The sequence below is a fragment of the Sitophilus oryzae genome, unplaced genomic scaffold (genome assembly GCF_002938485.1).
Source record: "Sitophilus oryzae breed Bouriz unplaced genomic scaffold, Soryzae_2.0 scaffold_1396_pilon_pilon, whole genome shotgun sequence".
NCBI lineage: Eukaryota > Metazoa > Arthropoda > Insecta > Coleoptera > Curculionidae > Sitophilus > Sitophilus oryzae.
Window position 1 is genome coordinate 10550655 of NW_022146055.1, and position 16979 is coordinate 10567633.

Consider the following 16979-nt stretch of genomic DNA (forward strand, 5'->3'; position numbering starts at 1 on the left):
CCTTTAATTACCTTTAAAATTAATAATATACAGGGCGATTGATAGTGATATTTATTAATGCTGGAACGTTAGTAATGAAATATAAGTTTAATAATAATGGAAATAATTTATTAAAATGCAGTACAAAAAATGTTAACTGACTAAAAAATACTATAACAAATTACTTCCGTTTGCCACGTTATTTATATAGACCTAGGTAGATTTTAAAAAGTGACACAGATACAATTAATAATATATTAGTTCGGCATAAAAGTTGCTGTCACGACATCGAACAATAAATTAAAATTCGTAAAATAAATTAAAATTATAAAGATTTGTTTCTTTATAAAGAAACGCAAGTATACCAAATTTGGGCCCAATCGAACTCCAGGAAATGATATCATAATAGTGTACTATATTATGGTACCACTCGATATGCTTTAAGGTACCATAATATTGCAATGTCACCGAAGATCCGTAGTATACCAAATTTAAGAACAATCGAACGCCATGAAATGTATCGTAATATGGTACTACATTAAGGTACCACTTTATATACATCATAGTTCAATCATATTTCAATGTAACCGAAGATACGTAGTATACCAAGTTTGAGCCCAATCGAACGCCAGGAAATGGTATCGTAATATGGTACTATATTAAGATACCACTTTATATGCATCATAGTACCATCATATTACAATGTCACCGAAAATACGTAGTATACCAAGTTTAAGCCCTATTGCCGCCATGTACCTAATATTGCTATGTCATCAAATATGGTACTATAGAAAGTACCACTTAATATGCTCCTTGGTACCATGATATTACAATGTCACTGAAGATATAATATATCAAATTTAAGCCCAATCGAACGCCATGTATCGTAATATGGTACTATATTATAGTATCACTTGATATGCTTCATGGTACCATAATATTGTAATGTCATGAAAAATAGTATATATCAAATACCGTATGATACCGAAAAAAACGGCGTCCAGTTGGCTGCAAAAGGACGATCGATGACATTTCCCATATAAATTTTTATATAAAATGACAGCTATATTCATTTCATAGACATCGCTAACGCTGTTGTTTCCCGATTATACGATATGAACTTGATATGAACACAATCGAACGTCAGGAAGTGGTATCATAATAGTAGAACAATACTTATTATATTGTCGCCGAATTACAATGAAAATTCAGGATTCAATTATACAATCAAACGTCAGGAAGTGATTGTAATTTAGCTCATAAGATTTAATTCCAACTAACATGGTAAATTGAAAAAAACAGCTCTGCTCTATTTTAATATGTTTAAATGATGTAGCAAATTTGAAGGTAGGCTTTATCAGGAAGTATTACGATATGAATTACATTATGGCAACACTGCACAAAATTCTTTTAAATTTTGTTTGTAGAAAACTGTTTTCTTTTAAATTTATTGCCCTCTATTATGTAGTAGCGAAACTACCGCATCAAAATATCTGACTTTTGCTACCTACAATTTTATACATGTAACGAGGCTTCTGTTGCGTAGCTAGATATTCTGTGGTATTACCAATGATAGAAAAATTAGATATGTCGACTTTTTTTTACTTTGAATATTTTTAATAGTGATTTGATTTTTTTCAGAAATTTTGTTTCTATTCGCCACTATGTTTCTATTCACCCCATTTTACGGTACCTTGTTTAATTCTGCTTATACATATATTGCATTATTTTTTCTGCTACCTTACGATTTCTCTATTCTTACACCTAATTTATGTGATTTTCTTAGCATAATATGATTTATAGACCATATTTTTCCTAATGGAAGGATGGAATAGGATATGCAAAATTAAGATATTTTAACATTTATTTTCCAGACAAAGCATAATATAGTATTAAGATTAAATCATAACAAATATTATAAGAAAGATCTTAATATAAATCACAAACTAATTACAAACTATTCTTAATTTGGTCTTGTATAAACACAGGTATAAAACTAATAAGATCAAAACTCAACCTTCACCATATTGTGATTGGCATTATAGCAAACAAGAAATTACAGTAAATTAAGAAAAGAATGTCAAAGTACACGATATTAAATGCTGTAATGTATTCTTACACACAAACCATCTCCCTTCTAAAGAGAAAAAGATAAAACATAAAGCTTAATCTTATCAACACACTCTTCGATAAAATATATGTCTAAAATTGCTATTAATCCACTAACTTGATATTTTTAAGAAATTATGATACAAACATTATAATCAAAGTATATTATATTAGTAACATTATAGGTAAGATGTTACCTCTATCTCCCATTGACGTGTATTGTTCTATAAGACTCGTCATGGTAGTACCAATATGATCGAAAAAAACGGCGTCCAGTTGGCTTGGAAATGACGATCCATGCCATTCCCTGTATAATTTTACATATAAAATGACAGCGATCTTCATTTCATAGCCATCGTTGACGCCGTTTTTATTCGATCATACGGTATTTCAAAACATCAATACATATAATCAAAACTATTGTTGCCTGTAAATAACTAGAAATTAAATAACTTGAAAGAAATAAAATAATTCTAATAAGTTTAAAACGATTAAGAAAAAATCCGTACATGATAATTTTTAATTCTAATGTAAATATATAAATAAATGTTATTATTATTACAATTTTATATATTCATAATACTGTGATAATACTTTCATTTTACAATCTTCATTATCCTTCTTACCTTAATTTTGGATATCAAGATAAATCTGAAATTATAAAATTAATTATAGAATTTGTATTATAATTGATTAACACTAAAAAAAAAATTTTTCAACTGCAAATAATTCGAAAATAAACTGCAATTTGGCAACATCGACCATGTGCGCTTGTGTAGTATCGATGATCAAATGCAGCAAATATGGGCTTCAAGGTCAGCCACCGGATCCACACCTTTACCAATATGTTTTTATGGGACATGACAAGGGCTTAATAAGGTTCTAGAGGGTTCTATGGATCAAATGAACTACCTTGGAATACAGTTTATCTACTGCAGGCACAATATACCTCCCATCATATAATATAAGTTATATGTATATGATATACATCCAACCAAATCATCCGACTGCCAAAATGACTGCCAGGAGTGCCAGGGTACGGCCCATAAGTACGGCCTCTGTGGTCCTCCTTTGGGGCCTCTGACTATCTTCCGGCCGTGCCCTTGGGCCGTGTAAACAGCTGTTTTCTCTAAATATCAATAACAGAAAATTACAGATGTTTTCATAAACACGTTTGCAGATAAAGCTAATTTTGGGCGTTGAAACGAATTAAAAACTACAAAACCTACTTCGTTTACGATGTCTTCTCATTTACAAGGAGGAAGAGTAGATATTTCATTAGTCCAAACATATGCAAAAAATAATTTAATTTATTTGCTTGAAAAGTGTCCCGGATCTAAAGCTATAATTTGGGATAATTCCTTAGCAGGTTGAGAAAGAATATTAAATGTGTTTTATACAATTAATTTCATTTGATACATTTATAATTTTAGGACCTGTAGGTTTAATTGCACAATATGTATTATTAAGGGAACATCAAGTTAAGAAAATGTATCCTTTACGACCTACTCCATTACCAGAAACGGATGTTGACCACGTTATTTTCATTTCAAGGCCAAAATTGCATTTAATGGACTATATTGGTAATGCTCATAGACTAATTTTGTCTGTGTAATGTTTATTTTTTAATATTCAATTACTATTCCTGTTATTTAAGCTCGTAATGTACATGATGATAGAAGAAGTAAAAGTAATTCTAAAAAACAGTATCATCTGTTTTTTGTTCCTAAGAAAAGCTTGTTATGTGTGGAAGCTTTAAAACACAAGGGCATGCTAGGAGATGTTATTCTTATTGATGAATTTAAATGTCAGTTATTCCCATTTGATTCAGATGTAATGTCCATGGAGATAGCTGAAGTATTCAAGTACACATTACCTTTTACTATTAATTATTTTATTTTAACTTTGTATACTTATTTTAGAGAATATACTGTTGAAAATGATCCTACATATATTTATCAAACTGCACAAGCTATCATATTTATTCAGAAATTATATGGTTGTATACCTCATGTCTGTGGAAAAGGTAAGTAGGTAGTTAGTAATTTATTTAAATTTTTTTTTGCTTCAATATTTATTGAAGGCATTGCGGCTAAGCAAGTATGGGATTTGGTAAAAAGATTACAACGGGAAAAAAGTGTTGATGAAGAACTAAAAGTAAATCAAGTGTCATGTATAGATCAACTTTTGTTAATTGATCGATCTGTTGATTTAATTACACCTTTGGCAACACAACTAACTTATGAGGGTATAATATTGTTTTAATTCAATATGTTTTATGTAGAATTACTAAAAAATAAATTTACTTTAGGTCTTATAGATGAAATTTTTGGAATCAATAATTCAACTGCAAATTTTCCAATGGATAATTTTTTAAGTAGTGATGAAAGAAATACAGAATCTTTAACAGAGGGTAAAAAGCAAATTATTTTAAACTCAGGAGATAAACTTTTTTCTGACATAAGGGATAAAAATTTTAGTGCAGTAAGAATCTGCAATTATGTATGTTTATTTTGTATTATTCATATTCTCTAGGTTCCATCCCACTTGTCAAAACTGGCTAAAAGTATAAGTGCTCAAATTGAAAATACACAAGATAAATCTGTACAAGAAATGAAACTTTATGTCCAAAGATTACCCCAAATACTAGCAAATAAAAAGCAACTTGCAGATCATACTGCTATTGCAGAATGTATAAAGGAGTTTACAGATCAGTGTGATTTTATGAATAATTTAAAGGTAAATTTTAATTAGAATAATTTCAAAGTAAAAGTTGTTTATCAGTAATAAAGACATTTTTAGGCTGAACAAGAATTTCTTAGTTGTTTTGAAATTGATAAGTCAAGTCCATACATTGAAGACCTTATAGCCCAAGGCAAACCACTTTTACAAGTCCTAAGATTAATGTGTCTTCAGTGTATATGTTCTTCTGGTTTGAAATCAAAAATTATGGAGGGGTATAAAAGGGAATTAGTTCAAGTACAATTGCCATTAATTCAAAATACCTTGTTATTTATGTTTTGTATTTAGGTTTATGGTTTAGAAGCGTTAGTGGCCATAAGCAAATTAGAAAAAGTAGGTTTGTTAAAATTGCAATCTGGTACCAGACAATACACAGTTTTAAGGAAGGTGGGATACTTTTAAATAATAATTTATATTGTATTGTCCATCTCCTTTTTACAGACATTAAACTTAGTAGTAGAAGATACTTCAGAAATTAATCCAACTGATATATGTTATGTACATATTATTTATGCACCACTTAGTGTCCGTTTAGCTGAACAAGTTACAAAAAATGGCGGAATAAAAGACCTCCATGATGTATTGGGACTTTTACCAGGTACTACCTAGACAAAATATGTGAATATCTGACTCAAAGTCGGACATTTTTTGCAATTTATTATTTATAATATTTTAATGTACAGGGTGTAAATACTTGATTATGAAAATAACCAAGAGATTCTTTTTAAAATAATAGGTGTTCCTATAAAAGCTCTGTTGGTGTTTCCCACAAGTTATTTACTGATACAGTAGATTCTCGATTATCCGTACGTATCCGAGTTGATTTACACCGCCGTTGAAATCCGTATTAACCGAGCGACGCCGTATTATTCGAGCATCAGGCCTAATATATCGCGTAAATATGACAAATTACAGAGAATCCCAGAATTGCTAAAGCAACACAAACTGACTGTAGTTGTTCTTTTTTTTTGTCAAAATTATTAATAAAATATAACGTAGATAGTATTAAAAAAATTAACGTAGGTACTGGCATTTATTATTAAGTAATACATATTAAAAAATATATAAAAACCCAAATTTAAAAAATCCGACCCGCCAATTATCAGAGCTAGAGTACAGCCTACATTAGCTTGGATAATTGAGAGTCTACTGTATCAGCTTGTGTGCAATTAACACAGTCAATCTGGCACCTTTAACTCCCATCAAATTATCCCCTTTCTCATACTTTGCCAGTCATAAGTTATCCACCGGAAAAGCTAAAATAGTTGAGAAGCTAAAAAAAATTTGGATTCGATTTTCTGGCTGAACCGTGGAAACCACAGAAAATTTTATGGAAAAAAAAATTAAGAGAATTAAATTCTCTACATTTTCATCTCTAAGTAACAAATCTCTAAAACATACGGGGACAAAGTTAGAGGGCGCCAAAGTCACTCAAAAGCAGTTTTTTGCATTTTTCCGGGTGAAACCATTTTTTTACTGTCGCAAAGTTTTTAAATTTGAAGAGCAGAAAAAAAAACCTACCAAATTGATCTGTAACTTTTTGTTTACGTTCCACTGTTTACGAGATATAACTGTCAATGTCGCGGGCTGCTGCGCGAGTATTCGAGGACGCAGTTGCCGCTCGGCCTATTGTCGTGTCCTTCCCTCTGGTCCGCATTTACTGTTTTCATTCACGCAGTTGTGCAGCTCTGAACTGTTCAAGAACGCGATACTCTCACTCCATTCAATTAAGTCATAAAGTTCAGAACTGTTCCGCGCCATATGGAGTATGGAGGCACCAGGCTATCGCGCACAGCTCCTTTCAGAACCGTTCTGAGCTTGAAATTCGCGAATGGAGGACAGCAATTCCAGCACTAACTAGTCAATCAGCTGAGGGATTTCGGCAATATACAGTATGTCCCCGGATTGTCTTTACAAGAGGAAAAACTTTTTTATTATGACAGTTTGAGAGAAGTGCATTCTTCATAAAAATGTTTGCTTGGTCTAAAACGGTTTATCCCGTTTATACTTTTTCATTTACATACTTTCCAATTTTTTTTCTAGTCCTAAAAATTAAAACTCATATGGTAATATAACTTCGTTTTCATTTTTTGATAGATTGTTATTCATAGAATTTTAATTTACTCTAATAATATTTTTTGTTGTTTTAAAATGTTAAAGAAACACAATTTTTTTTAGTTCAATGCTACGGACAGGGTACAGGGTGATGATAGTCATCGGAAAATATGATACTGTAACAACAGCAAAGAATATGACGCTAATAAAAAAAAAATCAACCATATTTTCATGTTTTTCTTAATTTTCTTTAAAACGGTATGGAAATTGGGAAAAGTATAAACGGGATTGACTATTTTAGAACAAGCAAAACTTTTTATGAAGGATACATTTTTCTCAAAATGTCAATAATAAAACAGTTTTTCCTCTTGTAAAGACAATCCGGGGACATACTGTAGATGTGAGGGTTTTGAAGTAGTAAGCGATTTTTTCGTGTGCGGAGTAAAGACTTTGTCCCGGTATATTTTACAGCTTTGCTACTGAAAAATTAAATTGTAGAGAATTTAATTCTTCTTCATTTTTTGTCCTATAAAATTTTCTGTTTAGCCAGAAAATATAATTCAAAAATTTTTTAGTTTCTCAAAAACGCCACTTTCTTCAGCGCACTTAAAGAAATCTCAAAACGATCAGAGAATGTTATGACGATCCTCAGTTCTAGTGAACATTGTAATCCGCGTAAAGTGGTGAACATTGTAATCCGCATGAAAGTCGCATACATATTGTGGGAATGAATGCAATATGTACTTATATCTCTTAAACAGTCAAATGTAAAAAAAAGTAACACATCAATTTGATAAGTTTTTTTATGCTCTTTACTTTTAAAAACTTTGCGAGAGTAAAAAAATCGTTTCATCCGGAAAAATGCAAAGAACTGCTTTTGAGTGAGTTTGGCGCCCTCTAACTTTGTTCCCGTAGGTTTTAGAGGTTTGTTACTTAGAGATGAAAATGTAGAGAATTTAATTCTCTTCATTTTTTGTTCTATAAAATTTTCTCTGCGACCTACGGTTTAGCCAGAAAATCGAATCCAAAATTTTTTTGAGTTTATCAAAAACGGTGGGGTGGGGGGAATTTAAGCTTTTCTAGTGGACCACTTACGACTGGCAAAGTATGAGAGCGGGGTTAATTTGATGGGAGTCTAGACCTTTTTTGATTGTACTAAATACTATTACTATTATTATTTATTAATAAGCATTGTACATTGTGAGATAACTAGAGTATAATTATTCAAAATTGCTTATTAGGGCCAACAGTAGATGAATCACCAGAAGTACCATCTAATATGGTTCAAAATGCAGATTCCCCCAAAGTAGTTTTGGTCTTTTTTATAGGAGGATGTACATTTGCAGAGGTATTTATATTTTTGTAGTATTCTTGGCTAATGATATCATGAAACATATTCATTCCCTAGATTTCAGCATTGAGATTTTTATCTCAACAGGAGGATTCCAATGTTGAATTTGTAATAGCAACTACAAAACTAATTAATGGTGGTAGTTTTCTAAAATCTATAATAGAGTCATAAAACACATGTAAATTATTTTGTAACTTATCATAATGTACTCATATATTCAAAGTTTTATAAAGATATATAATTTATTCAATATAAAATATATACAGAGGGCATTTTTTTGAAAGTGCTACTTAAATAAATGCATTTCATTCTATGTTTATACCTTACATATTATATTATTTAATGTACATATCTATCTATGTAATGAATTATTTCAAACCCTACTTCAACCATAATTAAAATAATTATCATCCATTCTAAGCGTATGTGATGTTTATCACCTAGATGATGAGACAGTAGTTCGATTAGAGCTACACAGTGATTAATTTTTTCATTCATTACCTAAAAAAAATATCTAAAATACTGTATTTTCTTAGTCGGTGGCAATATACTTACTCTTGTGCGTTTAGTTATACCAAAATATACACAAACATGGTTATATAAATTTTCGAGCTTTTCATTTTCCCAGTAAAAGTCGGGAGTATCTAATATATCTGAACTTAAATTTAAATAGTGTCTTAAAGCAAATAACTCTCCATGTTTTCTAAGAACTTCCTCTCTCGAGAGTCTAATTTTCTTCCCTCTAAAGAAAAAAATATTAGTCATAATATAATGTAAATAAATCACTTACTTTTTTAGATCATCTGTAATTCCTTCAATCTGGTCAATATACTGTTGTAGGGATGCCTCCCAAATTCCAAGTTTTACAGATTGTAACATAGAATTTGAAAATGTATATTTTATCAAAGGAAGATCTTCAACTTCAGAGCATGTATTTATTAGAAAGTTTCCTTCTTTATCAAGGCCGCTTGGTTTCCTTGAAATATAAATATAGATGAAAATCTTAATTGATCCACATATTCTTACTCCGTGTCTTTATTATAAATATAATTCATTATTTCACTTTCTGACTGTATTAGTCTTTCTGAGTAACTGTCAATTTCATATTGTCTTAAGAAACGTAGTATATTACCACTTTCTAAATCTGTAATGTTCCATAATATTACACCACCATCTCTAAAGAAAAATATTTCCCTTGGTTCTTTTTCTACTCTATATTTTGCAATCTAGGGAAAAAATAATTGTAATTAAGCAGGGCGATAAGCAGATAATCCTTACAGCACGAATAACATTATTATCATTAGGAATTTGATGAGATTCATATAAATCTTGTTCCTTAAGCCCTTTGTTTAAATTTTCCAAGTCATATTCTTCTGCAGTTGCAAAAGCCATTACATGGAAAACTCCAGGAATAGGGCTTTCTTCTTCTAGGGATTTCTTTTTACGAACTGCTCTTTTTTTAAGCTGAATTGATGATATAGTATCATGGGTACTACTGGCCAAGTATTTTGAAAAAATTGTATTAATTTGTGGTAATCTTTTAGTGGTTTGAAAATGGTTTGTCCCCAAATTTATATTATGTATTTTTGTAGATAGCGGTCTGAAGCTTCCAAATATAATCTGACTCTTTTTTGTTATGTGAATGAGGATTTTATGAGAAAATTGGAAACTCATTTTTCTCTTGCTCGATTATTTTTCGGAAAAGGAAAATCACAGAAAAATAGGAGCGGTTAACTTCTCTGTCTTCTTCTTTTCTACTAATATTTGGTGGCGGCTTGAAGTACTGACGTTAGCCACGGTACTAAGTAGTTGAGTAGTTCAATCGTTGAATCAGCGGTGAATATACTCGTTTCATACATAGTATCAGCATAGCATGTATATGAATCTTTATATGAATCATAGACCCAAACATAGACCTACACAAGACCTACACCTACACAGAAATTGTGCGCGTTCAGGGACGGCTAGTGGCTGAGTAAGCGACTTCCATAAACGGTCTGTTTTTAAGGTTTTTACATACAAAAACGCTGACAAAAACGGTCATCCGCTGAGCAAAATTCTCAATGGTTTGTCAGCCGCTCTCTGAACGCGCATATTGTGCGTGTTCTTTAAAAATCCCATCGCGTTTCAGAAATAAAGAGAACACGCCCAACATCAGAGATATGGAATTTTATAAGATCTTAACTTTCTCTTAAGTATGGAACTGCTTTGAACTTTGACCATGTCTTGACCACAGATTATGCCTTGACTAACATTTTGGCGATTTTGGTCACGAGTATTTTATGGCCACGAGAGCCCAAAGGGTCCTGTCTCTGGGTCCTGTCCTGGGTGATATATTGGCTAGAATAATTGAAGGAGAAGAAATAAACCTTTTAAGACATAACCTTTAATTCTACTACCACCTGACATTTGAATTTTGGAATATTTTTTAATAGATTTAAAAAATGAGAATTTTTTCAGTTCTTTTTAGAAGAAAACATATGCCACCAGGTCATATTTGGCGTGGTAAAAACAAGCTGTATAAAGAAGTGAAGCAAGAAGATGTTCAGCTTTTAAAGAACAAATTTGAGATTGAAGAGAAAAACATGTTTTATTTGAGGCATTCTTTTATAACACCAGTAATATAACCAGGCATAGACCACGTCTATTTCGAGTGTTTCAAGCAAGTTCCACTTAAAGCTGGCTTCAATCTTGATCCTAATCTGCAACCGTTAATTTCACATTAAATGCAGGAAGATTTCATCTATATTATATTCAATTCAAAACCAGCTTCACTCAAGTTAGTCTCGGAAAAAGTAGGGTTGATAAAGGTTCAAGCGAGCTTTAAAAGTCAATAGTACATGTTTATATCAGTATTTAAAGCCAGCCATTCAAGTGTGTTTGAAATAATTCAAATAAATGTGGTCGTATTGTACTGTAATTTGACTAGCTATTTTTTTTTTGTTTAGGAACAATCTTCTGGACATGCTAGAGCTTTAGGAAAAAACGAGGAAAACTATATTAAAACTGTGAGGAAGGAGAGAAACTTTTATGAAAATGTAACAGTAGAATCACGATTAGCGCATTTACGAGTTAAGGAAGGTTGGGATTGACAGTTATGATACAATATGATCGAAAAAAAACGGCGTCAGCGATGGCTTTGAAATGAAGATTGTTGTCATTTTCTATGTAAAATTATATGGGAAATGTCATTGATCATCATTTCTAAGCCAACTGAACACTTGTGCTCTTTTGGCCATATGGTTTATAGACTTAAAGATGGTGTTAACTGATATTTATATATTGTAGTTTAGAGTTAAAATTAGGTAATTAAAACTGCAAAAATAACTTTTCAAAATATTTTATTATAAAAAAAAATAAATATATCTAGGGAAGAATGTTAAAATGGTTTTTATTCTTCAAGAATGCAATGTTTTATATATAATTTTGGTGCTTGTCTAACTTGGTGAACACTACTCCAGCAAAAGAAAGAATAAATGTTGTTTTTTGATCTCAGCCTAATTCAGCTTGGCTTCTTAGGACAATTTCTTAAGGATGATCTTGGGTATTTCATAACACATTTTATCATATTAGCATTATCTTTAGCATACATGGATTTTAAAATTGTATTGAGCAATATTTAAATCTACATATTACATACAGAAGACATATAAAGTGTCACAATAATAGTATAAGATAGAGTAGGTGAAATATTTTTGATTGTCAAGTATTGTGGGAAAATTAAGTTGTTTGTGAAATTTTTTTGAGACAATATCTTGACCCTCCAATAATTTAAGAGCTTATGCAAAGAAGCATATAGGACAGTTCTTACTACAGGAAAAATCAGTGCAATGTGCCACAAATTTTGTTATGCTTTGGTCAATATAACAATGTGAAAAATATCTGGTCTTAGTTCTTAAATTCTATGATGTATTTTAATTGAATATTTAAATATATTTTTAAGGAATTTAGCTACATTTTAAAGCTTTAATTTCCATTATTTCCTATTGATTCTAGGATTCTTAAATAAACGCTTCTATTGCTAATTTAATTCAGAACATATGGTCCCCTTCTGTTCAACTAAGAAAAAATATCACCAGATTATTTGGTAATTTTTTAAAATGATCTTTGTTAAAATAAATCGTTTCAGGTTTTGTTTAAAGAAGAAATGAAGTCGAAATTTATATATTTTAAAGAGACCAGTTTATTGAATATGGTTTTTAATAAATTCATTTATAACTACAGTATAGTATTTATCTATACTGTAGTAGTGATACAATTGTTTGCTTTTAGATATGTGGTGTTATACTTAATCTAAAAGCGCATTTGTTTATCTATTTTCACATAACCAAAATTGAAGCTAGAAATTTTGATCTTATTAAATGAAATTTTATCACATTTAAGTATATAACATTTATTTTAACTCATCATTTGTATCTCAGTTTATTTTAGTATTAAAAGCTACTTTAAACCATAATCAGGTTGAAGAGTGTGAGAATTCAACTCCCCAAATTCTGGAACTAAATGGACTAAAAAATTGAAGCAGTAGTCCAGTAAATGAAGGTTGAACCACGGCCCAATTCTTCGACCGGGACTTTTCAATCGGATTGTGCACCTTTTGGGCAGTTTTAGGGGAAAAATTGTAACATGGTGCTCGGCTCGAAAAATGGCTCCAAATGGCACAAAAATCAGTTTTTCGCAAATATCTGCCAAAATGTGCAATTTACAAAATTTTTCTTGGAATATGAAATGAAGCTTATGTAATTACCTACAAAAATAGTTCTTATCATTTTTTACGTAGAATTAGTAGGTATCGAGATATTCCGCCTCGAAGATCCCTGAATTTTCTCTCCAAGTCTTAACGCTCCGAAAGTAGATTTTATAAGCGTATCATTGAATAATAGGACAAATTGTTTAATAACTCGGCTAAAATTGAATATTTTTGGTGATTCAAAGTTCATTTAAAAGGTAGAATCAACAGCCATCACATTTTGGAACTTGTTTGAATTTTGTCATATTTTATGATAATAAAAAAACCGGCCAAATATTCCTTGGCCCAAAAATTTTCAGATTTTTACAAAGTTTCACAAATAATAACTTATTTGTCAAGATTTTTTAACAGTTGTTCTTAGAGTCTCTTTAAGCAACTCAGAAAGTTTGAATTGAAGTATTTGTTTAATCACATTTAATAAAAAACAAGTATTCGTGAGTGGCTTTTTCCGCTTTTTTGGGATTTCCGGAAAGTGTCTACAACCAAAAGAAAATTACATAATTACGAATAGTCGAATGTTTTTTTTTTAATAAGAACTTTACGAAATAAAGCGTCAGGATCATTTTTTAGCTAAGGACACAATCTTCCAATTATTGGCGATCATGAACATTATCTACATGTCATATTTCAGCCAATTTGGCAGAAACCCGTTCTTTGACCCTTTAGGGCTGTTTTTAATCCCTTTCTTGGGACTTCACGAAAAAAATGTGGACCTTTTTTGTAGATAATGACCTAAGCTTCACTTCTTATCCCAAGAAAAAAATTGTAAATTGCATATTTTCGCAGATATTTGCGAAAAACTGATGATTTTTAGGCTATTTGGAGCTATTTTGTCGTCCAAAGCTGGCCGAGCACGGTGTTACAATTTTCCCACTAAGCCCGCGGTTACATTGGACGCGGGTCCGTGCGTTTTTTATACGTGCGAGCTCTGACGCAATTTATTATATGCAAGAAGAAGAGAAGAAAATTAATATGTGAAACATTTCTTGAAGAAAACCATCAACCAGTCAAATTTTTTGAATATTTTAGGATGTCTCCATCAACATTAATATATCCCAAATAAAATTAAACCTAGTATTCAAAAATATTCAAATTTTACGGGAATGTATTGGGATCAGGGAAGAAAAATTGAACGCTCAGACGTGCACGTATTAAAAAATAAACCAGTTTGTTTTCATCCGACCAACGGAAATTGACGTACGTGCACGGACGCGCAAACTCCGATGCAATGTAACCGCCTCACTGTGGTCAATTTTTAAAAATTAACAGGAAAATATTAAAAAATCTGATGAAGCTAAGTGGCGTCAAAAACTCCATAAGTAGGCTTTGAAATAGTTGCTAAGAACATTTCATTAACAATTATGTCAAAGGTCGTTGCGAATTTACTGTTATTTTGATTGAAAATGTAGTATAAAGTTGACAAATTAAACTAAATAATTTCTTTGTAAATAATCTTGTTATTTGTACATGAATAAAGTTTTTAATTTGCGTATTCCGTGCAAAAAGTTATATGTCATTAATACTATCTAAAATAGAAAGAGCAATTGTTGTTGGTAAGTTTTTTGACATTAATGTTCTTCTGTTGAATATTAAATATGAGTAAATAATTTTGATATGGTTAGATTTTTTTTTAAATTATTAGAATATACATTTTTTTAATGAACTAGCAGAAAAAAGTCTTATGAGGTTTCAGTTTTAAATAAAGTTAAGTTGATAGTTAAACCATTAGACAACTTTACCAAACCTACAAATTTACCGTCCTAGTCCGTCTGTTAGGCCATTTTTAGGACGTATTGCCCATATTAAACGCTTGGAGGTTGTTGACTTTTTAAAAGCAACTGTTAGCAAAATCTGTAAGATCCATAGTATTATTCTTATAAAATGGTTATTTTTAAATATCTAACACATGCAAATGATCGCGACCAAAATCTATTTAAAATAAAAAATAAGGAAACTTTTCCAATTTTTTAATTATTATACACCCTGTATACGACCTGTTCTTATTAACTATATTATTAATGTAATTTTATGATACCTAACATATAAAATCGGATATAGTTATTAATCAAAGTTAAGTAATTTTCACTAATATTTTTTTCCGGCTAATTTGACAAAATTGACCACAGTGCGCCTGCGTAGATAGCATTTGTTTGTTTTTTGCTGCGTGCACGTCCGTGTACGTACAACCAAAACAACGCACGGACGCGCATCCAATGTAACCACGGGCTTACTACTCCCAAAAAGGTACACAATCCCCCTAAAAAGTCAAGGTCAACGAATTACGCCGCACTTGTTTTTTTTTGGCGGGGTTCTTTGATTATAAAAATACCCGATCACTGATGGTATATTTCATCACTTGTAAATTGATGTAATTCATGTTCATTACTTAAAATGATTAAATTAATTGATTCTGTAATTTTTTTCTCTTCAATGAAAAACAAATGTTTTCACTGGAGCTAAAATTAATAAAACAATTTGGAAATAAAGGAGATATCACTATTTGTAGTTTTATCATCTTTCTTCAATTCCAATCGCTTGATCGTGCATATTTTGATCACAATTTTTAGAAACTTTTGATTGTGTTTGATGTTTTACAATATTTTGTATTTTACTACTTAACTCAAATGGTAATCGAGAAGTGTCGTTAACTTTTATAATAGTTTCTGTGATTCCTAAATCATTTTTAGCTGTTACTAATTCGTTTGTGCAAGGTAGGTTCACAGTGTCAGGTTTCCTTTTACATTGATCAGGATGTTGCCTGACGGCTGGCCGGCTTCTACTTGTTCTTTTTGAATTGGAACTATTATCTTCGCCGTTAGGGTCAACATTAATTTCTTTAACTGCTTCGAGATTTGTATCGATAGATTTTTGTCTACTTTGTGCCCAGGTATAGGAGTCGGGTGCCGAATTTGAGCGTCCTGAACGTCCTATATGCTTTTTGGTTGCTCCTTCTGTAGTAGTATTTCTGCTTTCGGCCGTACCCAATGTTGTATCCCGGCGATGTAAGAAGGGATTCTGAAAAAAAAAACAGAATTTACCAGACAAGAATTTTAAAATATAACTTCTGGATTTAAATACTTATGGTAAATGTTCAATTTCGTTTTGTCTGGAGCTACTTCCACTACGTGTCGGTTTCTATACCCGAGACACAAAGGACTTTTTTCATTTTCATTTCAGTGAAATAAGTAAATCTAGATGTTTCTAAACTATCTGTCGTTACGATGATATTTTGTTAATTACATCTCGCTTTCTGTTAATATACGGGGTGGTCCGAACTGTATTCCGGAAACTTCAGCAGCATATTCTCCAGGTAAAAATAAGTAAAAATGTTCGTGTAAATGTATGTCCTAAAATGCTTAGTTTCGGAAATACAGGGTGTAGAAGTTTCATTTTTATTTCGATTTTTTCCAAATATAATTTCTGAAGTAACGTCAATATTTGGATGAAAATTGGTGTCTGGGAGTTTTTTGACTTGAGAAATTTTATTTTGATGTCAGTATGACTCCTACTTATGAAAATAACTTTTCGTCCGTGCCTGTATAAAACTACTGAGTGAAAAAATATACATTTTTGTGATTCTTTACGTAAAAAATGTTTCTTGGTAAAAATCGCTACGAGCAACCGTTCTCAAGATATTTAGAATGGTAATAGTCAATACATGTCATTATTGACAAAAAATAAACATTTTGAGTAGATGAATGATAAATTTGGGAACTTTTAATTTTTTTAAATTAATCATAAATTTTTCTTCGAAAAAAATGTTATAAAACTTTCTGTTGAACTTTTGGCACAAAAACATTTTAAATTTATGATATCAGACTCAGTGGTCAAGCTATGGGGGGTTATGGGGGGTGAGGCTCTCCCCCCAAAAAAAAGTTCTAGCGTCACCACTGTTCAGTCTGGTTCAGTCTAATAACTATTTAATCAACATGTTTAATAATTCATGTCAATGATGACAGGTATTGATAATCTAAATTTCAAATATCTCACGAA

At 31.1% G+C, this 16979-nt stretch overlaps 3 protein-coding genes and 1 long non-coding RNA gene across 6 annotated transcripts in view; 2 read left to right on the forward strand and 2 right to left on the reverse strand.

Annotated features, from left to right (window-relative positions):
* Window positions 1–3099: 3099 nt before the first annotated feature.
* LOC115876034 (vacuolar protein sorting-associated protein 33A) lies at window positions 3100–8526 on the forward strand. Its single transcript, XM_030891707.1, has 12 exons — window positions 3100–3457; window positions 3522–3671; window positions 3746–3953; window positions 4011–4114; window positions 4172–4336; window positions 4400–4572; window positions 4624–4827; window positions 4891–5067; window positions 5119–5217; window positions 5272–5428; window positions 8127–8233; window positions 8294–8526. Exons 1-12 carry the CDS (start codon window positions 3328–3330, stop codon window positions 8405–8407), a joined length of 1788 nt encoding a protein of 595 aa, XP_030747567.1. The 5' UTR covers window positions 3100–3327; the 3' UTR covers window positions 8408–8526.
* On the reverse strand, window positions 8470–10533 carry LOC115876035 (required for meiotic nuclear division protein 1 homolog). The gene is made up of 5 exons (XM_030891708.1): window positions 9515–10533; window positions 9263–9462; window positions 9027–9212; window positions 8792–8978; window positions 8470–8737 (listed from the first exon to the last, which is right to left on the reverse strand). The coding sequence occupies exons 1-5, from the start codon at window positions 9908–9910 to the stop codon at window positions 8576–8578; spliced, it is 1131 nt and encodes a 376-aa protein (XP_030747568.1). The 5' UTR covers window positions 9911–10533; the 3' UTR covers window positions 8470–8575.
* Window positions 10534–10633: 100 nt separating this feature from the next.
* LOC115876036 lies at window positions 10634–11215 on the forward strand. The gene is made up of 2 exons (XR_004049084.1): window positions 10634–10854; window positions 11185–11215. It is a non-coding gene; the product is annotated as an uncharacterized LOC115876036 (long non-coding RNA).
* A 3328-nt stretch (window positions 11216–14543) lies between these two features.
* LOC115876032 (calcium/calmodulin-dependent protein kinase kinase 1) overlaps window positions 14544–16979 on the reverse strand; it is a 247372-nt gene continuing 244936 nt past the window's right edge. For all 3 annotated transcript variants that reach the window (XM_030891705.1, XM_030891706.1, XM_030891704.1), the window contains one exon: window positions 14544–16001. In XM_030891705.1, coding sequence (XP_030747565.1) covers window positions 15498–16001 — 504 coding nt within the window. In that variant the 3' untranslated portion in view covers window positions 14544–15497. The remainder of the gene's footprint in view (window positions 16002–16979) is intronic.

Coding starts and splice junctions, on each gene's coding strand:
- LOC115876034 (XM_030891707.1), top strand. CDS start 3,328: ATGTCTTCTCATTTACAAGGAGGAAGAGTAGATATTTCATTAGTCCAA. Junction 4,337..4,399: donor AACACAACTAACTTATGAGG/GTATAATATTGT, acceptor AATTTACTTTAG/GTCTTATAGATGAAATTTTT. Junction 5,429..8,126: donor TGTATTGGGACTTTTACCAG/GTACTACCTAGA, acceptor ATTGCTTATTAG/GGCCAACAGTAGATGAATCA.
- LOC115876035 (XM_030891708.1), bottom strand. CDS start 9,910: ATGAGTTTCCAATTTTCTCATAAAATCCTCATTCACATAACAAAAAAG. Junction 9,463..9,514: donor ATAATAATGTTATTCGTGCT/GTAAGGATTATC, acceptor TTTTTTCCCTAG/ATTGCAAAATATAGAGTAGA. Junction 9,213..9,262: donor ATTTATAATAAAGACACGGA/GTAAGAATATGT, acceptor TTATATTTCAAG/GAAACCAAGCGGCCTTGATA.